Source organism: Narcine bancroftii, chromosome 6, assembly GCF_036971445.1.
Source record: "Narcine bancroftii isolate sNarBan1 chromosome 6, sNarBan1.hap1, whole genome shotgun sequence".
In the NCBI taxonomy this organism is placed as follows: Eukaryota; Metazoa; Chordata; class Chondrichthyes; order Torpediniformes; family Narcinidae; genus Narcine; species Narcine bancroftii.
In genome coordinates this window covers 193,434,746-193,461,330 of record NC_091474.1, presented here as the reverse complement: position 1 = coordinate 193,461,330, position 26,585 = coordinate 193,434,746, and the positions used below count along the sequence as shown (strand labels likewise).

General features: G+C 39.0%; 1 protein-coding gene across 4 annotated transcripts in view; it reads right to left on the bottom strand.

The window, feature by feature from the left end:
- Positions 1–26,585, bottom strand: part of LOC138736906 (glycoprotein endo-alpha-1,2-mannosidase-like) — a 55,115-nt gene that overhangs the window by 13,611 nt on the left and 14,919 nt on the right. For 3 of the 4 annotated variants that reach the window (XM_069887095.1, XM_069887096.1, XM_069887097.1), the window contains exons 2-5: positions 20,207–21,317; positions 16,987–17,202; positions 13,908–14,017; positions 8,701–8,774 (exon numbers count right to left, since the gene is read on the bottom strand). In XM_069887095.1, coding sequence (XP_069743196.1) covers positions 8,701–8,774; positions 13,908–14,017; positions 16,987–17,202; positions 20,207–20,756 — 950 coding nt within the window. In that variant the 5' untranslated portion in view covers positions 20,757–21,317. The remainder of the gene's footprint in view (positions 1–8,700; positions 8,775–13,907; positions 14,018–16,986; positions 17,203–20,206; positions 21,318–26,585) is intronic. The other variant, XM_069887099.1, reaches the window with a different exon arrangement.

Below are 26,585 nucleotides of genomic sequence, written 5' to 3'. Positions count from 1 at the left end.
GGCAGATGTCAATAGATACCTGAATAGTCAGGGTACAAAAGGTTATTGGGAGAAGGAAGGGGAGTGGGAAAACTGATCAGCTCCTGAAGGAAAGGCAGAGCAAACTTGATGGGTGAAGTAGCCTACTCCTGCTCCTCTATCTTGCTGTCCTTTTTTTAAAAAAAATATTTTTCACACTATGAACCATATCAACCAAAATATGTACAAACACTTCTCATTAAATTTACAGTGGGCTTTTCTCCCTTTTTTCCCCCCTTTCCCTCCCTTCTACCCACCCCCCTCCAAAACCCATAAATATTCAACAAATACAATACAATAAAACCATAAGACAATATCTTCACACAATAAACAAGAAAAATGCGTCATCTATTTATTACACAATGAATCTAGTCGTTTTGTCTTCTTATAATTTTCATTCTCATTTTAGGGGATGGAAGTCGTAGGCAAGCTCTCTGATATGTTCCATTTATGGTTCCCAAATATGTTCAAACATTGTAATTTTATTTTTTAAATTATATGTTTTTTTTTCCTATGGAATACATTTATTCATTTCCATGTACCATTGCTGTATACTCATGCTCTCTTCCATTTTCCAAGTTGACATTATACATTTTTTTTGCTATCGCTAAGGCTATCATAATGCATTTTTTTTTTGCACTTTATCCAATTTGAGGCCTAATTCTCTACTTCTTATGTTACTTAAAAGAAATATCTCTGTTTTTTTTTGGTATGTTATTTTTTGTAATTTTATTTAGTATCTGATTTAATTCTTCCCAAAGCGTATTCACTTTCGTACATGCCCAAGTTGCATGCAATGTTGCTCCTATTTCCTTCTTAGTGAAAGTATCTATTCGATAATGTTGAATCCCATGTTTTTAATTTTTGAGGAGTAATATATACCCTGTGTAACCAATTATACTGTATCATGCATAACCTTGTGTTTATTGTATTCTTCATAGTTCCAGAACACAACTTTTCCCATACTTCATTTTTTAATCTTTGTTTAGATCCTTTTCCCACTTCTGCTTAGTTTTATAATTTATTTCATTTTCCTTATCTTGCAGCTTAATGTACATGTTGGTTATACATCTCCTAATTAACATTGTGTCTGTAATCACATATTCAAAGCAGCTTCCTTTAGGTAATCTCAAATTGGTTTCCTAATTTATCCTTTAAATAAGCTTTCAATTGATGATATGCAAATATTGTACCATGAGTTATTCCATGTTTGTACTTCAACTGTTCAAATGTTATAAATTGTTTCCCAAAAAACAATTTTCTATTCTTTTGATTCCTTTTCTCTCCCATTCTCTAAAGGAAAGGTTGTCTATTGTAAAAGGGATTAGCGGATTTTACATCAATAGTAATTTTGGTATTTGATCATTCGTTTTTTCCTTTCTAAGTGGATCTTCTTCCATGTATTAAGTAAATGATGCAGTACTGGTGAGTTTTTATATTGCACCAGCTTTTCATCCAACTTATAAAGTATATGTTCCGGTACCTTCTCCCCTATTTTATCTAGTTCGATCTTAGTCCAGTCTGGTTTTTCCCTTGTCTGTTAAAAATCTGATAAATACCTTAATTGTGCAGCTCTATAATAATTTCTAAAATTTGGTAACTGTAAACCACCTTGATTATACCTCTCTGCTAATTTATCTAACACTACCCTTGGTTTCCTCCCTTTCCACAAGAATTTCCTTATTATTCTCTTTAATTCATTAAAGAATTTTTCTGTTAAAGGAATTGGTAACATTTGAAATAAGTATTGTATCCTTGGCAACATATTCATTTTAATGCAGTTTACCCTCCCTATCAACATTAGCGGTAATTCCTTCCAATGTTCTAAGTCTTCCTGCAATTTCTTTATTAGTGGCTGATAATTTAGTTTGTACAAGTGGCGTAAGTTATTTTCGAACCTGATCCCCAGGTATCGGATTGCTTGTGCTTGCCATTTAAATGGTGATTCTTTTTAAAATTCTGTATAGTCTGCGTTACTCATTGGCATCACTTCACTTTTATTTCCGTTTATCTTGTACCCCGACATTTCTCCATATTCCTTCAATTTTTTAATGTAATTCTTTTACTGATACCTCTGGTTCTGTTAGGTATACTATGATGTCATCTGCAAATAAGCTGATTTTATTCTCCTTCTCCTTTATTTTTATCCCTTTTATTTTATTTTCTATTCTTATCAGTTATGCCAAAGGTTCTATTGCTAAGGCGAACAATGAGGGGGATAGTGGATAACCCTGTCTAGTTGACCTACTTAATTTAAAGTGACTCAATACATATCCATTTACTGCTACCTTTGCCAATGGTCCATTATAAAATGCTTTAATCCAATTTATATATTTTTCTGATAGATTAAACTTCTGTAATACTTTAAATAAGTGGTTCCACTCTACTCTGTCAAAGGCTTTTTCTAGAGCAACAGCCACGGTTGGTTTCTTATTTCCTTGAACTGCATGGATTAGATTAGTAAGTTTACAGACATTGTCCGCTGTTTGTCTTTTCTTAATAAATCCAGTTTGATCTTGTTTTAATATTTTAGGTACACAATTGGCCAATCTGTTTGCTAATAATTTCGCTATTATCTTATAGTCTGAGTAAGTAGAGATATTGGTCTATATGATGCTGGTTTTAATGGATCCTTCCCAGTCTTTGGTATTACTGTAATTATTGCAGTTTTACATGAATCTGGCAAGTTTTGTGTCTCTTCTATTTGGTTCATTACTTCCAGGAGAGGAGGAATTAATAACTCTTTAAATGTTTTATAAAATTCTATTGGAAATCCATCCTCTCAGTGTTTTATTGTTCGGCAGCTTTTTTAATATATCCTGTACTTCCTCGATTTCAAATGGTTTTATTAGTTTGCTTTGTTCCTCTTCTTGCAATTTCGGCAGCTCAATTTTAGCTAAAAATTCCTCTAATTTATCATCTTTCCCCTCGTTCTCAGTTTGATACAATTGTTCATAAAATTCCTTAAAAATTTCATTAATCTCTGTTGGGTTTGTCCTTGTTCCTTGACACCAGTATCGTTCTTTTAGCTTGTTCTGTTTTAAGTTGCCAGAGTAATATTTTATGTGTTTTTGTCTCCCAGTTCGTAATACTTTTGCTTTGTTTTCATTATGTTCTTCTCCACCTTGTACGTTTGTAATGTTTAATTTTTTTTGTCTGCCAATTCTCTCCTTTTCGTTATATCATCCCTTTTTATTAATTTCTTTTCTGTACTTACCATCTCCCTTTCCAACTGCTCTACTTCCCGATTGTAATCCTTTTTCATCTTAGTCACATAACTTAATATCTGCCCTCTAATGAAGGCTTTCATTGCGTCCCATAATATAAATTTGTCTTTCACTGATCCTGTGTTTATTTCAAGATATGTTTTAATTTGGCGTTCAATAAACTCCCTAAATTCCTGTCTTTTAAGTAGCATGGAGTTTAACCTCCATCTATATGTTCTTGGTGGGATGTCCTCCAGTTCTATTGCTAATAATAGGGGTGAATGATCTGATAGTAGTCTAGCTTTATACTCAGTTTTCCTAACTCTCCCTTGAATATGGGCTGACAACAAAAACATATCAATCCTTGAGTAAGTTTTGTGCTTACTCGAATAATATGAAAATTCTTTCTCTCTTGGGTGCTGCCTCCTCCATATATCCACAAGTTTCATTTCCTACATTGATTTAATCATAAATTTGGCTACTTTATTTTTATTTGTCTTTTGTCCAGTTTTATCCAAAATTGGGTCCAAATTAAGGTTAAAATCCCCTCCTATCAATATATTTCCTTGCGTGTCTGCAATCTTAAAAAAAAATCCTGCATAAACTTTTGATCTTCCTCGTTAGGTGCATATATATTGAGCAAATTCTAAAATTCCGAATATATCTGACACTTTATCATTGCATACCTCCCTGTCGGATGTATTATTTCCTCGTCTATTTTGATTGGTACATTTTTGTTAACTAGTACGGCTCCACCTCTAGCTTTTGAATTATAGGATGCTGCTGTTACGTGTCCTACACAGTCTCTCTTTAGTTTATGTTCTGCTTCAGTTAGATGCGTTTCCTGCACAAATGCTATATCTATTTTTTTTTCCTTCTTCAATAAATTTAGTAGCCTCTTCATTTTAATTTGGTTATGTATTCCATTAATGTTTATAGGCATATAGTTCAACATGGCCATCTTATATCTTGCAGACATCTTTTTTCCACCTCCATCCCCCTTTTCTTCCTAGTTTTCTTATTATACTTAATGTTTGTACCCATTTAAGACAAAGTACCCCAGCAGTTCCCACATCCACTAACACCTTAACCCCAAAAGTTTCCACCCCCTCTCTGAGTTGCCCCATATCCCTTGCCGGGCAAGCACAACTCCCCTTTTCATTTGGATTGTGATCTTGTTCGCAGCGTCAACTGATTTTGCAGTGGCAGTCATTCTTCCTCCACCCAGCCCTCTCCAGAAAACACTTTTTAAAAAAAAACACGTAACAAAGCTCTCTTCTTTTTTCCCCCCTTACCTCTTTCCTTCCCTTCTCTTTTTCCCTCTTTAGTTCTTTACATATACATTCTTTTTAGACCTTTATATATATATATGTATATATATATGTATATATGTATGTATATATGTATGTATATATGTATGTATATATGTATGTATATATGTATGTATATATGTATGTATATATGTATGTATATATGTATGTATATATATGTGTGTATATATATGTGTGTATATATATATGTATATATATGTATGTGTGTGTGTATATATATATACATACACACACACACACACACACACACACACACACACACACACACACACACACACACACACACACACACACACACACACACACACACACACACACACACACACACACACACACAACACACACACACACACACACACACACACACACACACACACACACACACTTTATTGTCGTTCTTCATTCTTGTTACATCTCTTCTCCTGTCCTGCAAATGTTCTGCGATTTCTTGCACTTTCTCTTGATCTGAGAACAGTCTGTTTTGTTCCCCGGGTAAAAATATTTTAAGCACGGCTGGATGTCTTAACATGAATTTGTAACCTTTTTTCCATAAAATCGATTTCACTGTATTAAACTCCTTCCTCCTCTTAAGAGTTCAAAACTTATGTCTGGGTAAAAAACTATTTTTTGACCCTTGTATTCCAATGGCTTATTATCTTCTCTAACTTTATTCCTTGCCCATTCCAGTATATTTTCTTTTGGTGTGTATCTCAAAAATTTTATTAAGATGGATCTTGGTTTTTGATGTGCCTATGGTTTCGGAGCTAATGCTCTGTGTGCCCTTTCTATTTCTATTTCTTCCTGCATTTCTGTCATTCCCAGTACCTTCGGGATCCATCCTTTTTCTTTCTTTTTCAATCTTTTTATTATTATTATAATTTATAAACACATACAGTTCAAAGAGATATAAAAAATACATAGTAAGTAATGAATTAATACAGAGATATTAAACAATAATATTACAGAATAAAAATATATCATAAAAATTTTTTTAGATCAGTTTAGGGTGTGAACTATCTCTAAAAAAAATATAATTAATAACAATATATGAAAAAAGAGGAAAAAAAACCCCAAAAAAGAAAAAACAAATCTGAATTAAAAAAACTTTAAAAAAAAAACTTAAAAAACCTACAGATATAGCTAAACCACGCCGATCACTCCGATCTCATCTTACAGCCCAATTATCATACATAATCATAGAAAGAAAACAGAGCCAGATCAACTCACCACAAATGAAAATATTGAATAAATGGTCGCCAGGTTAACTCAAACTTAGAAGGGGATTCATAGACAGAGTTTCTAATTTTCTCTAAATTTAAACATAGTATAGTTTGGGTAAACCATTGAAAAACAGTGGGAGGATTAACCTCTTTCCAATTCAATAGTATAGATCTTCTAGCCATTAGTGTAAGAAAAGCAATCATACGATCCGCAGGAAGAGATAAAGAAGTCAAATCTATCATAGGTAATCCAAAAATTGCAGTAATGGGATGTGGTTGTAAATCAATATTCAAAACAGTAGATATAATAGAAAAAATTTCCTTCCAATAATTCTGTAAAGAGGGACAGGACCAAAACATATGTGTAAGGGAAGCTATTTCCAATTGACATTTATCACATATAGGATCGATATGAGAATAAAAGCGATGGAGTTTATCTTTAGACATATGAGCTCTATGAACAACTTTAAACTGTATTAGTGAATGTTTTGCACATAGAGAAGAAGAGTTTACCAGTCGCAGAATTTTATTCCAATTTTCATTGGAAATATGAAGGTTGAGTTCTCTTTCCCAATCATTTTTAAACTTTCCAAAAGTCCCAGAATTTATTTTTGTAATTATATTATATAATTTAGATATCACACCTTTTGGAGGGAATTTTGAATATAGTATATCCTCTAAAACAGTCGTAGTCCCCCGATTGGGAAAAGAGGGTAAAGTCGAAACTAAGAAACTCCTAATCTGCAAATATCGAAAGAAATGAGATCGAGGTAAATCATATTTCATGGATAATTGTTCAAATGACATGAAAGAGTTATCCAAGAATAAATCCGAAAAGCATGTTATACCTTTAACTTTCAAGAGTAAATAAGCTTGATCAATTAAAGAGGGATGAAAAAGGAAATTTAGTACAATAGGAGTTTCCAAGATAAAATGACTTAGGCCAAAAAATCTCCGGAATTGAAACCATATACGTAGTGTATGTTTAGCCATTGGATTATCAATTTGTTTATATAATTTAGTAAGAGTAAAAGGGAGAGCAGCTCCTCCATCCTTTTATAAATTCCTTCATGTCTGTGCCTTCTTCACCTCCTTCAGGCCCACTATTTTTATGTTGTTTCGCCAACTATAATTTTCCAACATATCAATTTTCTGAGATAACAACTCTTGTGTCTCTAATTTTTTTGTCACTTTCTTCCAACTTTTCTCTCAAGTCATTTACTTCCATTTCTACAGCCGTTTCCCGCCGTTTCTGTCATTACCAGTTCTAACATTTGCATTTTATCTTCTGTTCTTTTCGTTTTCCTTTTAATTGCATTAAACTCAAATGATAACCATTCTTTTAGTGATCTCATTTGTTCTTCTAAAAAGACTATCTATATTCTGTTCATCAGTTTTACCTTTTATTTCTCTGTGAAGATCTTGGTCTTCTTCCTCTTCTTATGTGTCTGTACCTGTGTTTGTGTCTTCTTCTCTTCTTTATGTCTGTGTCTCTTCTGTTTTTCCTGATGAGCTGCTTGTATCTCTTTGTTGGGCCTCTTCTTGCTGGTCCTCTCCACCTGGGCTGATCGACTGTTGTCCTTCCTGACGTTGTTTTTCTTGTTGGTCATCCCTCTGTTTATCTCCCTCGTCTGTTTCATTGCTCCCTCTTCTGCTGCCTTCATCCTCCAGCTGAGCGCCCTGGTGTCGGGCGTCCCTCAGCTGTTCGCTCTGTGATAGCCCGCTCCTCTGCTGAGCCCCCCTCCCGCTGGTGTCCTCTTTCTCCTTTGATTGCGCACTGCAGTTGCGCACTTTTGTTTGGCTCCGAGAGCCATTTTTGTAGTCCACCAGCTGGTGGGTCGCGACTCCGCAGGGCAGGCACTGACTTCGAGGGTCAGGTGCTCCTCGCCACCACAGTGTCCTGTTCCTTCGTGCAGGTAAGGCCTTCTTTCTTCTCCGGCGACTTTTCTACTTTTTTTTCCAGTTGTTTTTACTTTCTCCTTCTTGGAAGCCATCTTCTTTCTCTTCTCTGTATCTTTATCTTCTATTTCTTATATTTTATTTTTGTTATGCTTTGCTTTTTCCTATTTTCCATGAGAGGCCTGGTTTTCCCGACCGGCCACTACTGCATCACGTGACTCCCACTTATCTTGCTGTCTTAAGACAATCTTGGTCAAGCTGTAAATCTGTTGGTTGGTTCACACAAAAATCTTTTTCGCAAGATATCTTATGATAAACAAACTTAAAGTCTCAACTTGATAAAGTAAACAACCTGTTCTGCATATGTATTGTCGGTCTGGTTGCGTGTCTGCGTGTTTTGCATCAAGGACCGAAGAACAATGTTTCAACAGATTGTACTTGTGCAATCAGATGACAATAAACTTTACTTTCATCTACCAGGTTAGTTTGGCATTTACTGGCTCATAGTGGTCTAGCAATCTCACTATAGCAGTTTCTCTGCATGAAATTCAATGGAATTTTACAAAAAAAAATCACAGTCACTATGTGTCATTAGTTGCTTAATATACTGATCATAAATGTATGGATTTTTGTTCTAGGATCACCAGATATGCACAATGACACAAATCTAAACACAGAGCATGTTTTGACATCATTTTTGCAATATTATTCTTTGGACAAGCAGGATAGAAGACTTTCAAATGATTTAGCTGGACCATTCAAAGTCTGCCTTAATTAGGCAAGTACAAGGTATCCACTGTTTTATAGTTTTCTTTCTCGTGGTTTTCATAGTGTACATTTTCACCACCTTCTCGGCGTCTTCACTGCCCTCCGCTACCCGGCCGACTCTACCCCCCACACCCCAGGAAAAGGACCCTCATGGATCCTCAGATAAATGAAGTCAATTAATAAAATATTTGATCTACAAAACTGACATAAAAAAATTAAAAATACCCTTGACAAATTACAGTCAAGATAAATACTCACTTGTCAATGATGTATTTCAAATTACTGTACAAACCATTTTCTCTTCCTTCATATGGCTCAATGTGGAAGGTAACCTTTGGGAAGAAATTTAAAATTTACAAGAAACACAGGCAGTCATCATTTTAGACCAATTACATCTACCTTATAATAGAGCAATTTTCTACCTGAATGTGCTGGAAATCTGGAACAAAGGCCAAAGCAATTTTCAGAATAAATATCATCACAATTGGAGAAGAAAACATACTATGTACCAACAGGCTTAAAAGATACTCTTCCCCCCCCGCAGCTATATGTTCTCCTTGTGGCCTGCTTGGGTTTCCTCTCACCCTCCAACATGTATGGGGTCTGAAGGTTAATTGGGTAGCACAGGTTTCATGGGGCAGAATGGCCTTTAACCTTGGTGTTTTGTTTAAATTAAAAATTCAGTTAAACCTATCAAAGCCATTCCAATGCCTACCACATACCTTGATCCACAGGTTCAGCAGGATTACTATATATTCCTGGGGGCTCCAAGACTACCATACAAATTAAACATTTTAAAAAAAACATACAGCACTGTAACAGGCCCTTTTAGCCCATACCACCCAGTTACACCTGTGACACACTGTTATATTTTATATTGTATATAGATATGCATTTGGAACATAAATTGTGGGGTTTTTAGTTAGATCATACACAAATACAACACTTCAAAACAGATGTCATTTAAAATGCTGGAGCTCTGTTGAAGCCAGACAGTCAAGTCTCTGAGTGCCTTTGCAAAATCTTTGAAGAATGCTTATAGAGACTTCACAAGTAGGCGTGGAGTAATGAATTATCGTTTTAGGTCTGGTGCCGCAGTGTGTTACACACACACACACACACACACACACACACACACACAGCCTATTCAAAGCCCTTGTGGTCCATACAAGAGGAGATGGCTGGCTGTTTAATGTTTCACTTGAAATAAGGGAAACAAAAAGGAACTCTGTAGTGTCTTGAAAGAGGTTATCACCTGGAAAACCCTGATGGGGCAAGTTTTTTTGGCAAGACAAAGACATGGCTGATCGGAAGGGATCGGTTTGCGTTCAACAAACAACAAATCTCTCTCTGAAAATCGACAAGAACCTTGCTGAGCCGTAACCATTTGTCTTTCAAGCACCAAAGTCTGGTGAAATTCATCAATGTTAAATTCTGTGCAGAGTATAAGAATTGCCTGATAACAGTGAACTTGGAGGGATGAAAAGTGAGATTGGATTGCGAATGAAATAACTTTTCTGAACTTATACACACGCTACATACACGTGCGCTTAGAAGGGGGTTGTTAGGTTAATAGTAATAAGTTAAAGTTTGATCCTGTTTTTATGTTTAAAGAACATTAAGTAACCATTTGTCTTGGTAAATTTCTATTGCTGCTGGGTTTTGGGGTCCTCTGGGCCCATACACATCCAATTGACCTAAAACCCCTAGATGAATGGCAGGAGGGAACCAGAGAGCCGAGAGGAAACTCACATAGACATGGGAAGAATGTACTGTGACAGAATTGTGGTATTATTAATCTTCAGTTAGAAAATATATAATTTTAAATTTACTTTTATGGGACACAAAGAATCCATGTTTCCTACGTCCAGCTGAAAACTAGCTTGTATCATCATTCAGATGAAGCTGTGTAAACAGCCAGAGAGCTGGAGTGACTGTCCATTGAAATGTTGAAGACAATGAACATTTACTCAGATAAACACCCATGTATGCAAGAAAGCCATCTGCTGGTTAGCTGAGCAGAAAGCCCAGAAGCATTTGCTTGTAAACCTTTTGAAGAGAGGAACTTCCAAACAAATCAGCAGTGAAGTCATGTGATTAAAGAAACTTCAAGGAGACATTTTTAATATTGTACCAGTTTCATCTGAAGCCAGAGAAATACCATAGCCTTCAATGAACGGTGTCCTGTTGTAGTATTCTCCTCATCATGGGAGATGCACAGAATCAGTGGCAATGAAGAAAAGCCACTTCATTGTCTCTTTGTCAAAAGGAGGCAGTTCTACCATGTCCACTTGTAATGGTCACTTTACTTAACCTTTGTCTGGGTTTGTGAAATCATTGTGTGAAACAGATTTCAAGACTTCCAAGTAAGAGAGGGGGATTTGTGGAAAATCATTCTGATGAACAAGCATTGCTCTGAAAACAGATCTACAAAGAATTTGGGAGTTTGAATTCTTTTGAATGGCTGTTTTAAAGACTGAGTTTCAACACAAAAGATCTGAGATTGAACTTTAAAATCATCTCTTCAGAATTACGCCTGAACTGTAATGGTTTGGGTTCTGCCACACATGTTTGTGCATAGTGGAGTTAAGTAAGATTTTATAATTATTAAGTTATTAATAAAAATTGTTTTGAAGACACCAATGTCTTGGTGAATTTCTATTGCTGCTGGTCTAGGTTGTAACAGTACAAACAGCATCTGATTCAACCCCTGGTCACTGGTGCTGTAACAGAGATGCATTAGCCATTAAGCTAACCATGCTGTTCCATTTTTTTCTCCAATGCTTATGTTTTTGAATTTCTAGTTCTGTAATTTTACTGAAAAACATCAAATATCCATATTTTCCAGAAAGGAAATTCAGTTTTATTCAGGAATAGAATTAATGATGAAAAATGTATTTCATTATTTCTCAAGGTTGAACCAAAGACATGCATACCCCCCAAAAAATACCCTTTCAAACACATACTTAATTTCCTTTCAAGTTAGGATTTAAATATCACTAGTTCTTATGTTAAAATTTCCACCTTACCTCATCTGTTTTCACAACATGGAATCAAGGTAACAGCCAAGACTAAAAGACAGCACACATCTTGTACTTCACCCATTAAATTATTTTGTTCAAATGCCAAAGCATTATGTACAAATGTGTTTCAGCTTTCAATAAAGCCCCAAAAATGAAATTCTATATTCTATTCATCCACACCTCTCCTGCAATGTTCCTGCTCATTTAGTCAAAGAACTCCTGCTGTTTGGATTGCTTATGGAGTTTGAGTGAATTTGATTTCCATGGGATCTCTTGCACAGCAGCAGCATGGTTCTGATGTCTGGGGAAGTCAGAAGGTTGGCAGCTCAGTGTCCATCATCCAACTGAGAATGGCATTAAGGGAAATTCCCTCAGCTATGTTGAAAATTGCTGGTAGGTAGATCAGATGACCTGGCCCATTATTTAAAGAATGAAGTTATTAACAAAGGAATCTACATTTACTCTTCTCTAAATTCAAATTACTTATGTCTTAAACAGCACTCTGATGAGTGGGTTATCCATTCGAGAAATTTAAAAAATGAGTTTGAATTTTTGAAACAAGGATAAACCAAATATGTGGAAGATTGCTTCGTTCAGCACTTTAGCTCTATCCATCACAATAGAAGGGCCACCAATTTCAATTCCCCACACCATTCCCTTGCTGACAAGGCAGTGCAAAATGCAATTTGAAATCAGCATTGCGATCCCTAGCCCTTTTCATACTGGCTAACCTGTAAATTGGCTGTTCAACGAACTGGTTAAAGAAGCCGTTTTCACTATTCACACTAGACCACTTTTAATCAGTTCTCTGCGACCTTTCACACTCACCAGGCATTCCTGGGGAGAGGGGTGCCTATCCTCCACCAGTGATGTCTGAGTGATACAACAAGCGATGGTGGACTTGGCCTCTGAGAATTCTGTGCAGCAGAGAAAGCCCCTTTGTGAATGCTTCGTGCTGTATGGAATTCTGGGAGGGCAGGTCTGCCATCACTGTCTATCCTCGATTGTCATATGTATCCACTTTGTGTGTACATGTGTGCATTTATTTTATCCCTGCTGCTACTTTCCAAAGGTTTCTAAAAATTGTGTGCCTGTGTTTTATTTTCACTATCACTTTCCCACAGTCCTTTATAAAGCTTTATATAGGTCAGCACAACAGGGGGTGAAGGACTCATACTTTGCTGAACATTATACTTCATTATGTTATAATTAGGCATGTTTAATTTTCTTTACAGACAAGATCATAATACATTGAAAAGGATTTAGTAAATTGAATACAAAGGTTATACCTTTTTAATCTTTTGTTTCCTTCATGTTCCTGCACTCATGTAAAAACGTCATCAATGCCTCACTACTGAGCCTGGATAGTCCATGTCCCTTTCACACTGGGTTAATTGGCAAGCAGGCATCAGATGACCCTAGGGATGATGCAGTCCATCCCCAGGGTGATTTGATGCCTGCGTGCCGATTCAGGAGTATTCACACTAGGCCCTTTAATCAGTATACTGGCCGTTAATTACTAGAATAAGGTGCCAGCGTGAAAGGGACTTACAAAATTGAATTTTGAACACCAGTAGCTGGTTCTGTAACAGTGTTGAGCTAGCCGCTATGCTAACCATGCCGCTGTCATAATTAACCCCTGCCAATTTTAAACTTGTGAATTTTTAAACCTACTGTATATGCCGGTATATAGGATGATCCTTGAAACTTAAACAAGTTGCCTCAAAAATCAGGGATGTCTTATACACCAGGTTTAAAATCTGAAAGCAAAGTCTCAATACCACTGCCATCTTTCCCCCTCCCCAGCCATCCCCAACCTTCCGACTCAAGTGACCTGGTCAGGTCCCAGGTGCATCTTCCTCATGCTGACAACCCAGCCTACCTCCATCCAAGTGTCCTGATCAACTCTAAAACATTGACCACACCTTTGCCTCCAGAGATGGGGCCTGACCTGGCGAGTTCCTCCATCAGCTTTCTTCTTTATTCCTGGACCATAGCTGGACATGTTGCTCCCAAATCTGTTCTGATCCAGATAGTTGACAATAGGAAGCAGCCAGTATCAAACCACACATTTGCCAGCTAGGGCCTGTCATGCACCCAAATAGCACTGAAACTCTACATATTGGGAAGGAAGCTGTTCTATTGGGAAGGAAGCTGTTCTATTGGGAAGGAAGCCGTTCACTGTAAATGATAAAACTAATCTCAGAAACCATAACTGCCATTGGCCATTGCAGAAATATTATTGTTAGCATCAAAGAATACATATTGATCGAGGGAAACAAAAAATCTTTAATTGGAGGTGTGCGTGTGCGTGAAACTGCTTCGTCTGACTAGTGTGGTTTCTTTTTTCTGATTTCTTATTGTACCTAGGATTACCCATGACAATTAAGTGCCCAGTCAATTCACATTTTACTTTCAACTATCTAAAAAAGTTTGAAATACCTTTATCTGATATTTATGTGCAGCTTCCAGTATAATCAGCACAAGATCTTCTGTGGGCTCACCGTTCTCATCAGACATTCCAGGTGGATACCAGGATAGTGCCAACACGCCTACAATAATTGCAGGGAATAGAACATTACCAGTATTGCCAATAATAGACAACAGTAACTCTGCCAAGTTCTTTGCAGAATATTAGCATACACCAAGTAATTCCATGTCAGGTCAGTTCATTTTATGCAATAAATACAACACCAGCATTACCATTAAGCACCTTATTTCAATTTACCATGACAGCATTACAGATATAAATGCAGTACAAACCAGTAATGTAAACATAAAATTCTTAAACAAAACGAAGCAGAAAATTTGCACGGTCAAAAAACTCCTAATGAACATAACTGAAGCATCCTCACTAATGATATGCACACATGTATCCACATACAAATTGATTTAATGAAAGGCAGTTGTAAATTGTGAAGTTACATTCTGTGGTTAGAAAGCTCTGTGGCAATACTGCCAATGTACTCATGAAAAGCATTTAACAGGGTGTGCCTCCATATTACAAACTCACTCACTCACCTTAGAAGACATGATACTTGTTATGTTGACATCAGCAGTCTGCCTGAGTTCAGAAGCCACACAAAACTGTCAGGTACCACCTAGTCTCTACACCTGGCCAACGAGGTGCACGCCCACCCACCAGCCAGAGCACGCACCAGCATTGTCCAGGCTCAGTACAATGGGAACCCCTGCTCCTCAGATCGGGTTATTTAAACCACAGCCCCCATTGTCCGTGCTCTCTACCTCGTGGATAACTCCTGCCCTTGGTCTGGGTCCCTGTCACCATGGCTGGATGCCATCCAGAGAGGAACGCAGGTAAGGGATAGAAATCCCCCTTCACTGACCAAGGTGTCACCATCAATCGGGTACTCACTGGTAGAGAAGGCACAGACCTCCACTAATTGGCTGTGTTCTCCCCTTTTAAACCAAGCTACCTGTACGGCACCTCACCCGGAGTCAGAGCCCTTCCTGCAGGTTGTTACTCCTGGTCTGTAGTCAGTGCCCGTGTATACTCTAACGCCACTGAGCCCCTTATCCTGGTTGGGATTCCTACATTGGGTACGAACGAACCTGTTGCAAGTGTTGTGGTACTGTACAAGTGAACTGTGTGTGTATGCCTGTGAATCTCTGTTTCACTGCTGCATCTCATTAACGTGTTTAAACCATTGTTTTACTAACTGTATTTTGGGACTGCCTGGAGTTTATCTCGTTTCATGTCTAATAAAGTGCATGCATTATGGCACCCGACTGTGTCTCGGACTCAAGTCCTTGTTGTACCCAAACAAACTAAAAATCACATACTACAATACCCATAGTACATCTCAAATTGCAACATAACTAGGCACGTAATAGCGTCAAAATTGCATGGTATTTTGAAAGATGCTGAAAATCTACACATTACTAATCTTTCGCACAGCAGGCACATCAATGTGGCACCTCTCAGAGAGAAGCTGATCTTGTAAATTTCTAGTTTACTCAGTTTGAGTGATTTAAAAAAATATATTTTATTTAAATCAACATGTAATTATAACAATTAATATCAAATCTCATTGTTACAGTGTTTACATATATACATTAATAACAAGAAAGAAAAACTAAGATAGTAGTAACACTAAAAAATAAAAACCCTAACCCCCCCCCCCCAATCTAATCTCTAAATATAAAATACATAATAACATAACTACATGTTAATTTGGATTGCTTCAGATGACATTCAAGGATCCCAAAATTAACATTTTTTTCCAGAAATTGTTTTTCATTTAGGGCAGGGGTGTCAAATTCAAATTCACGGAGGGCCAAAATTAAAAACTTGGACTAAGTCGTGGGCCGAACTAAATATTTATTGAAAATTTTCAACAACATCTGCATGCTTTCTCTTCTTTCAACGTATGTAATGTTAAACTTTTTCTTATTAAAATAAATGTTTAATAATAGTTTTGGATAAACTCTTTCCAGAAGCATTAACAAATGAGAAATAAAATATTCAATAAATAATATTTCTCTATAGAGGATTTGTCAAATGTTGCTAGTGTGCTGTCGAATAGTAAAATCTGAGGGCTATTGAGAATGTGGGAGAATAACATGATTCCTGAAACAATCAAATGGGTGACTGATTGTGGGCATGTACTCTAGCAGGGTTATTTGCCATGCCCTTTTTCCATTGGTACAGATATCCTTTGATTTACACACTTTTCAAGTTTTAGCCCTAATGTGCTTGTATCCAGGTGCAGGACAATTTTTAACCAGGAATATATTTATCACTGTGACATGAAACTATTGGAAGATCGTTTTATCCTGAGATTAAAGTTCAAAATCCTTACTCAGGCCTGTGAGCGGGAGGGCAGGGTTTGCGGGCGATCGGGTTGGACAACGACAGTGCGGGGGGCATCGGCTCTCGCTGCAGGGCGGCATCTCGGCGGATCAGCGGCCCAGTCACCGTGAGTCGCGGGTCGCCCTGCGGCAGGGAGGGGGAGTGGGCAACGGTCCTGGCGAGGTCAGGCCCCCCCCTGAGTTTCTGCCGGACCCCCCTTGACCTGCTGAGTTTCTCCCGGACCTCCCTTGACCTGCTGAGTTTCTCCCGGATCCCCCTTTGACCTGCTGAGTTTCTCCTGGACCCCCCTTGACATGCTGAGTTTCTCCGGGACCTCCCTTGACCTGAATTTCTCCCAGACCCCCCTTGACCTGCTGAGTTTCTCCCGGACCCCCACCCCTTGACCTTCTGAGTTTCTCCCGGACCCCTCCCCCTTTGACCTGCTGAGTTTCTCCCAGACCCCCCTTGACCTGCTGAGTTTCTCCCAGACCCCCCTTGACCTGCTGAGTTTCTCTCATACCCCCCTTTGACCTGCTGTTTCTCCCGGATCCCCCTTTTCTTTCCGTGCTGGTGTCCCAGGACCTTTCCAGGGCAGTCTCCGCGCTCAGGACCGTGCTGGGATCCCGGTCAGTGGGAGGAGCAGGTGAGCGCGGCTAATCCCGATCCAGCCCACACCACTCCCGAGATTGGCAGGGGGTTCCACCCTACCTGCCCGACCAGCCTCTCTCTCCACGTGTACTCCGGGCACCCGCCGCTGGTCCGGTGGGAAGGCGCAGGGCAGCCGGTGCCCCCATCGCCCGGCGGGGAGCCCCCATCTTCCCTCCGGCGTCCCAACTCCATCTGCAGCTCCAAGAAACGCTGTGCCACTGGGGTTCCGGGCGCTGGGATGCGGCCTTGGCTTCCCCTGACACCGGCCAGGCCGCACTGCAGTGAGGGGGTGGGCGGGGGGGACATGACAGCATGTTTATAAAAACACCCACCACTACTTTTCAAGGACCAGGATTTTTCTCTCTCTCTCTCACCCTGGGACACAGCGGTTACTGTGCATGCGCTATACTGGCGCGGCGGCCAGCGGGCCACTTCTAATACATTTTTGATATGATCTTGCGGGCCAAATATAATTATAACGTGGGCCAAATTTGGCCCGCGGGCCACTTCTAATACATTTTTGATATGATCTTGCGGGCCAAATATAATTATAACGTGGGCCAAATTTGGCCCGCGGGCCACTTCTAATACATTTTTGATATGATCTTGCGGGCCAAATATAATTATATCGTGGGCCAAATTTGGCCTGCGGGCCAGACAGAGTTTGACATGTGTGATTTAGGGAAAACTTCACTGGATAGAATTCAAAATGATTTATAAAAATTTATAATTTTAATCTTATTACTCTAGCGTACACGCTCCAAATTTGTAAAAATACAGAACATTTACCCCTTAAATTGTAAGTTTTGTTTCCTAAAGGAATACAACTTTGAATCTCTGTATGCCATCTTTCTAATGTTAATGAAAGATTTGATTTCCATGCTATTACTAAAACTTAATAAATTTCAATTGAAAATCTGACAAAGATAATTTAGAAGTTATATTCTCAAAATTTCCTAATAATAATTCAGGATTTAACAGAAAAGCAACATCAGTCATTTGTTGTAGAAACTTACTAAAAGAAACCCAAAAAGGATAAACCTTCAAACTTCTTTTCCACATCTAAAACATTGGTCCAATATATCTGATCTCCATCTAGTAAATTTCTGAGGTGTAATATATAATTGATGTAGAAAAAAAAATTACAATGGAGTAATCTACACCTTACCTTGATAGTATTAGACATAGCTTTACATAAATCTTGCCAGGTCTGCTGATCTATTGTTATATTTAAATCTTTTTCCCATCTTTTGAATTAAACCTAATTTTGTTGTTTGTTCTTGAAACACAGATGCAATTGAAATGAATTTTTTAGTCATTTCATCAATAATTTGTTCTAAATCGAGTATTTTTAGAATCATATCAGATCCTAACTTCCCTCTTAAATATGCTTTTAATTGGAAAAATGTGTTACGAGGAATATCATTTTTAATTGATCAAATTATATTAATGATCATAATCATCCAATTTCAAAATTCCTCAAAAAGATATTTTTTTTGAAAAAATTGAGGATTAATTAATGGTGCTTTCAAATGATAAAAAATTTCCATCAATTTCTAGTTTTTGACTTTATTCCAAATATTAAACAAATAGGATTTCTATAAAATGCCTTCATCCAATTGATAAAATTCAATCCAAAGCCAAATTTTCTCAAGATCTTAATTTAAAAAAAATCACATTCCATCCTATTAAGATTTTTCTGCATCTAAAGCCACAATAATTACCTACTTCAGTTAGATTTAGTAAAACCATTTGTGACAAATATTCATCTATAGCCTCTTCATCATGTAGCGATTTGTCACAAATGGTTTTACTAAATCTAACTGAAGTAGGTAAAGATGATTTAGATAGTCCTTTTAACTGAACAAGAGGTCTATGATGCACTTAATTGTTTACCAAATAATAAATTTCCAGGTGAGGATGGGTTTCCAAATTGAATTTTACAAAGAATTTAAAGATTTACTGAATCTTTATTTATTTATAAAGGTAATAGAACAAGCTTTAAACTGCATTATCATCCAGAAACTTTTTCCATGGAGATAATTACAGCAGAAGGAATAATATTAAAATTGTGGGGATCCATTTTTTTGTGGGGGGGGGGGGGGAAGAACACAAAAAATAAATCAAATCACATCTTGACCTTCTGTACCTTCAGACATCCCCACAATTTTAGTATTATTCCTTCTGCTGTAATTTTCCAAAATGTCAACTTTCTCAAGCAATTTTTCATTCACAGCAATCAAGCCAGTTATTGAATCTTCATTGATATTTGACCTTTCTTCAATACGTTGTACTTCTACATATACATTTTGAATTTTCTTTTCCACTTTATCAAGTCTTTCAGAAAGATTATCAATTTAGTCATATCCGTTCTGACCTTGCTTCAATTTCACAGCTTATTCCAGTTAAAAGTTTAAAATTACTCTCCAGTATATCAAAAAGTGTATCTATTTTAACTTCAATTTTATCCATTTACTTTTTTTCTTGCCTTTAGGTCGTTCTTTGTCTGAACTTGTCATTTCTTCTTTGCTTCCATAGTCCTCTTCCATGGGTGAAGTGTCCTCCTCCTGTTCAGAAGTGGAGACAACCAAGTGGCCTTTTAAAAGACTTTGTTTTTTCCCCAAATTTTTTTTTCCTCTGTAGTGCACAAGCCCGACTTCTCGTGCATGCGCAGTGTAGTCTTAACTTTTCCAGTAGCACCATCTTTGCGGGGCGCCGCAAAGAAAGCTCCGGAGCTTTGTCCTTTGGTTGGGCCTTCATCAGCAGATCCAGAACCAACTTCAACGGCCTGCTTCAATGACAAGGTAAGCCCAAGTTCCCTTTCCTTCCTCTCTTCTGATTTTTCTTTTGGTGCAACTTTTGCAGCTTTTTTTTTTTTTTTCGGCGACATCATGGTTTCTTCTGTTGAACACGTTAAAATAACTAAAATGGTTTTTGTAAATTTAACTTTGCTTATAATGTACATTTTTCAATTAATCCCTCAGTAGGTTGCGTGGTGCTTCTCACGGCATCACATGACATCCCCCTAGGTTTAAGTGTTAATTTCAATTATTTGGCTATGCAAAAAAAGAGCTGCTTTTGACAGCTTCTGGTATTTTTCTATTCACATGCAACACGGTTTTGCTTGCAGTCAGGCTACCAATGCTATAAGCATATTAACTTTTCATATTACTACCAATGCAAACAATGATCGAAAAAAGGCAGGGGGTAAGGAAAGAGAACCAATAATTTCACTAAACAATATTCAACAAATTATTCAAACACATAACAATTGTATTACCTACTGCAGCTGCTTGAAATTGCTTCATGTGTGCATTGAGGACTGCTGGATCCCTGGAGCTATAAGCTCCTAATTCAGGATAGAAATTGGAACCAATGTCTTCAGGAGGATTATGCCTTCCTTTGGGATAACTATTTGCTATTTTAGGATCCCAGTGGGGAACCAGTGGATGATTCCAGTGTATGTATTTACCATCAAACTTTTGGTTTCCATACCATGAGTAATAAAATGCATGCAAATCATAATTCACTGCAGGAAAATTATCAAGTTTTCCATCAGATGAGGAACTTTGTGTCTTGCCATGTTGTTCTTCTGTTTTTGAATTATGAGAAAGAATTCCACTTTCTGCTGACTTCTCAGTTTTGGGAATATTTGCTCTCTGGTTACTGTCAGCTGCTCGATATCGAAGCTGTGGCAATAATTCGAGCCCTACACTGTCGATAAACCCGACTCCTTCAGGTCTCAGGGTCTTCAAGCCCATCATAACACCAAACACAAACAAAAGAAAAAGCAGCAAGGTGATCCACATTTTTCTCCGAAATCTAGCCATGATGACATGCCCCAAATGTTGAGTATATCCACAGGGGTGTGTGTGGTTTCTCTGTCAAGCACAAGAAAAATTGAACTATGAATCACCACCACTTTTGGGAGTCTCAAAAGCACCTTCAGGCTTTGTTCTGGTGGTGGTCAAAGTTAAACTTCTCCTCTAATTGATGATTACCTTGCTTAGGTAAATAAGAGGTCTTTTCTGTCGATGATATTAAAAATTTTAACATTTCTGAAAATCTTATAGATTTGAACTTCCTCTCAAATTTAAGATAATGCTTTTCAGAAAGATAGAAATCAAAGAAAATAAATAATTGTTAGTTGCATTGAGCTGTATTACATGAAGCTCCAGTTATTGAATAGATGATTAATCATCAGTTACAGTGCACTTGTGTAGATGGTGATCAGTTAAATCTTCAAAGCCTCCTGGAACTTCCATAATCCACATATTTAATGCTCCCCTTTATTTGAATGGAAGCAATACCACGCATATGTGGAAACGGGGATCACAATAGTTTTAAAAAGGCCTTTTTCTGCAAATAGAATTTGCCCTTGGATTGAAAACCTGAAATAAAACAAAATAGAGATTTAAATTACTTTCATCCTCATCCCAAAAATTAAACATTCATTTTCTCAGAATACCCAGATAATGAGCAAGTTGACAACCATAAATATGAAGAGATGATAAAGCATTGAATATTAGTTTATTTAAGGGAACATTGCAGAAAGTAACTGCAGCACAGGGAAAACCAGTTGAAACAAGTATTCACTATTCATAAATAAACCATTGGATAAGTACTTTATCTTTGCTATATAAAGTACAGTTTGATCTGCTGAGTTTCTCCAACATTGTGTTTATTTTAAATAACTATTGATTAGGAGATACAACATTAATAGAGGCCAGAGGGAAGCAGGTTAACAGACCCTTTCAAATTGCCATGTAAAATGGGGTTAATCAGGCAATTTGCTCTGTTGACTACTCAAGGACATGGCTATTTGAAAGGATTCAACCAGGTCCCACACCTACCTCAGAGGTAGTCAGGGAACCAAATAAAACATAGGTGTCCTCCCCCAGTGATTTGAAAGGGGAAGTGGCAGACCCGATTACTCTGGAGACATGAGCACTTGTGTGCGTCGCATGGAAACCACTGGCTAGCTCAATGAAGGGCGCTGTTGTGGTGCTGCCTTGACATGACTGCCACAATCAGGGGGTGGTGTGAGGGGTTGCTGCCATTACATGACACTCTGGTTTATGGCAACGGCTCATTGCTGGAACCACTCTGGCGGTCGCAGAGCGGTTCCAGTGGCGTGGGGATTATGGGTAAGGGCGGTGGCCATTGCTCCCGCACCAAGTCGAAGCTGTGAACTGGAGTGGCATGTCGTGGCAGCACACCCCACCCTGCCCCAATTGCGGGGATGGCCAGGGGGCTGATGCCCGAAGGCTAAGGAGAAGCTGAAGAAGAGCCGAAGAGATTGCTGCAACCTTGTGCGCCACTATTCCTCACTGTCAAGGTTGGATAGATCTTTACATCATAGGGGAATTAAGGGATACAGGGAAAAGGCAAGCAGGTGGACATGAACCTATCATCAGATCAACCATGATCTCACTGAATGGAGGAGCAAGGTTGACAAGCCGACGACCGAGTCCTGCCCCTAAGTCTTATGATCTCTGAATACCCCAAAATGCATGATAGCCAATTAAGTACTTTTGCTCTGCAGCTGTATTGCAGGATTAACTTTTAAAAATTTTTTTTACTTAGTAATATCGTCTCTTTCATCTTGTGTGGTTTTCTACTAATGTAGAAATTTGATATTTGTTACATGCTTACTTCCAACTTGGTTTCCATCCCCATAGCTCTAATCATTCAGAGAGCTCTACTTCTGAAACCTTCTTTGCTCACGTGAGAAAGTGACAAGTTTGTAAGTGAATCCTTACTTTGGAAAGATCACATTTACTGTTTTACCCACTTTCTTGAAGAATTGTGAAAAGAGCAAGAGTAAGTGGGACATGACTAAATGTGTTCACAACCTGAAACTACTTATCAACAGCTTAATTAGCCTAACTACGTCCATAATGGTTGCAAAGGAACTGACCTTGCAAACTGATTACTACCAGCTGAGCTGATCAATGCCCAAGTTGCTCAAGACGACCATGACCTTGCAACACAAGATTAGCTGTAAACCCCTAATCAAGGGTGTCTGCAAAGATATGGAGGTGTGGATGAAAACAATGTACAAGCAGTTGCCTTGGTCCTTGATCGGGGCTCACTTCGTTCTGGATATCCAAGCTCATGACTGTGACTCTGTATCACCAGAGTGATGCAAGCTTGCAAATAAAGGGTGTATGATTTGTAGTACATTGGGTCACCAAGAAAAGGACAGAACTCCACATTTGGGCACTGTGAGCAGGGTACAAATAAGTGGTCGACCCCTCACCAAAACTGAAGAAGTGTACTGACAGATCGCTGACACGAAAAGGACCCACAAGGTTAGCTTTAACCTGGATTTCTCTCTGCTTGCTGTTGATTCTGTTTGTTCCCTCATTTTGGCAAGGAAAATCCACTAACAGGACAAAAAGGGACTAAGAAAAGCAATAGCAGATGGATGGCTAGAGTCCTCCAGAATAAAAGGGTAGTTCGAGTTCCCCAGAGCAATAAAAGACAGGCAGTTTGAATCGCCTGAAATAAATCAGGAATTTCAAAGCTTCTAGCAAGAAAAAAAAAAGGATGGATGGGGATAGAGGAGGGGGAGACAAATATACAAATTATGAAAAATTGAGACAAATGTCTTTCCAATTTGGGACACATTTTCTACACATTTGGGAAAAGACAATTGGCCTACAGAAGGTACTTTTGATTTTAATTTAATACGGCAGAACAGGGAATATGGAAAATGGTTGGGGGGGGGGGGGTGAAGAAGAGAGAAGGAGTATGGTTGCCTGATATGTAAATGGAAAGAACAGACACAAAGAAAAGAAAGACAAATTAAATTGCTGAAAAGACCAAGCGAAGCAAAGAATGTGTGTGTGTGCACATGGAGGGGGAATTTAAAAAAAAGGATTATCCCAAGAGCTGCCAGGAGTTGAGAGCGAATTGTGAATGGGACAAGAGTCAGAAACTGACAAAGGAGATGGAGAAAGACACTATAGTAAAGACGAGGATTTTGACTATGTTAAAAATAATAAAGGGCCAAAGGAAATGGTAAACAAGAATAGATCTGAGGTATCCCACCTCTCTAAAGGCATAGCGACCAATTCCTCAAGCAGTATTAATGATGATTGGGAAGGGGTAAGGCAACCTTGTAATCCTGCCGCAGTACCCATAGCAGCACTGGTGCCCGTTTTACTGCGGTCAAATACCCAACACCATACAGCTCTTACCCTGGTGTCACAGCCGCCACTTTGACAGTCACTTTACCAACACTAACTTATGTAGTGGTTGGGAAGCTAACAATCTGTTTCTGCCTGCACACCCACTCAAACAAGATCTCTCCCGGACTGGACGCCTGAACTTGGGCTATTAATCTTTCCACTGTGGTGGCGCACATACTCGTGGCAAACCGGCCCCGCTTGTACCGCCGAGTGGTACGACAGCCACGAGAAGACGACGCCATCGGGGAACCTCCTCGCCTCGTGGCTTTAGTCCAACGTGTGCCTCAAGCAGGCGTGATGACGTCAACACCTGCGCAGGGGCGGATCTCACGTTGCCCTTAAAGGGGCACGCACGAGTTTTGAAAAAAATGGTCTTTGAGAACCTCCAACGTGGTGGTTGTGAGTCTTCTTCATTGTAGCTGCCGCTATACCACAATCAATACCACCTCCACATTAATTGCCATTGAGGACTGTTCTTAAACCCCAAGCCAGAGTGTTAGGACAAGTGCCAATTATGCAAATCCCAAGACCCCTTTCAAACTCTGTGGTTTATTGAATGTTGCCTAAAAGGATGATCCCCAAGGATTTTATAATTCTTTGAGAACAACTTTAACAATCTATTCTGTTAACATTGATTGTTCCCCAAATGATGAATCTCCAGGGAAAAACTGAGTTCCCTGTGTTAACATCAAAGGGTGTGGCTGGAATTGAGCATGCATTCATTTTACAGAGGGACGCCTCTGAAAAAGAGAAAGCCATTTAGGAATCGGCTGGATACTCCTGCTTGCCGACCAAGGACCTATGGCTTAAATCCTGTCCATCAGGTCTGAGTGTTCGAAACTATACTGTGCTACTTTGTAGGTTTTGCACATACTTATACTCACCTTGGCAAGGAGGGAATGGCAAGGCAATGCTTAAAATAATGTGGATCCCAGACATGGGTTAAAAAAAGCAGAAAATATAGCAGACGATATCTGATATGCCAAGAACATAACCCAGGGAAAGGCACCCCATGCTCAAAGAGCTATACCTTATTGTCAATTACAACTGGATTTTTATTGATTAATAGCACGTGCACTGTTATAAGTATTGTCTTGAAATTCCTGGTCTTTAGTAAATGGATAGGGGCATTTGGATCTTGGGAGTATTGCAGCAAGATGAGGAGCGAAAGGCGAGATAGAAAGAAAGAGGTGGGATGTGAAAGTGAGGCAGTTTTAAAAAGAGCGAGGAGGGCAACTGGAGGGTTAAGCAGAGTGTTGATTTGTGGGAGTGGCAGGGACAAAAGGAAGGGAAGCAATTTCAAAGGAAAGGGGACTTGCTTTCTGGGCAGTAGAAGTTGTACTGTGAAACCACCACACCCCCTAAATAGAACTCAGTGGGTCTGTGAGGAAAGGGCCTACCTATGGTTCCGTGGAGTAACAGCTAGTCAGTGGGGCCCCCAAATAAGGGGAGAGGAAGTGGACAAGATGTTGTTGATATCCCACATACAGATACCAAAGACCCTGGATTAGCATCCTTCCCTCCCACTGCAGAAACTAGGGATCTCAGAGCCAGAGCACTTTTGGATGATAAGCTTTCCCCTGCTGGGAGTAGCCTGCAATTCAAGGGACAGTATCAACTGGCTGCCATTCTAGAAGAAATGGCCAATAGAATAGTCAAGGCCATGGATGGCGCCAGAGACCAGATGAAAGCCGTCATTACTGAAATAATGGCATTACGACAGTTTCACAGAACTGGATGGCTCTCTACTTGGTTTTAGATGGCAGAGGAGGCACACGTGCTATGAATGGACAAGAGCGCTATATCTACATCCCGGACATCAAAGCACATTACCCTTCACTGTTCACATCTGAGAGGAAGCAGACAACATTTGGAAGGATTTTGCATGGGTTCAGGAAGGAGATGGTGGCCTTTCAGTGGTATCTTTGCAGGGTGATGTGGCATGGTGCTACATTACATCATCATAGCAGGAGTACTTGTACTTCAGCTATGTCATTGGCCCCCTTATCAGCCAGTGCCTTTGCCCCATACCCATAGGAGAATTCATAATGAGTAGCCCTAGAAGAAAGGGCACCTGAGAGGCCAAGGTGCCAATGAGTTGGATGGAGACTGCAATGACGTGTGGAGTCCTTCGGCTTATCCCAAGGGTATTGTTTTCAAGTTCCTTGGAGTGCACTTGGCAGAGAACCTCACATGGTCCATTAACACCAGCTCCATAGCCAAGAAAGCTCAGCAATGCCTCTACTCCCTGTGAAGGCTGAGGAAAGTTCATCTCCCACCCTCCACCCTCACTACATTCTACAGAGGATGTATTGAGAGAATCCTATGCAAATGTATCACCGCCTGATTTTGAAGCTGTACCTTCTTGGACCACAAGACCCTGCAAAGGATAGTGAAATCAGCAGAAAAGATCATATGGGGCTCTCTCCATACCGTGAAGGACTTTTACAACATGATGCAGAC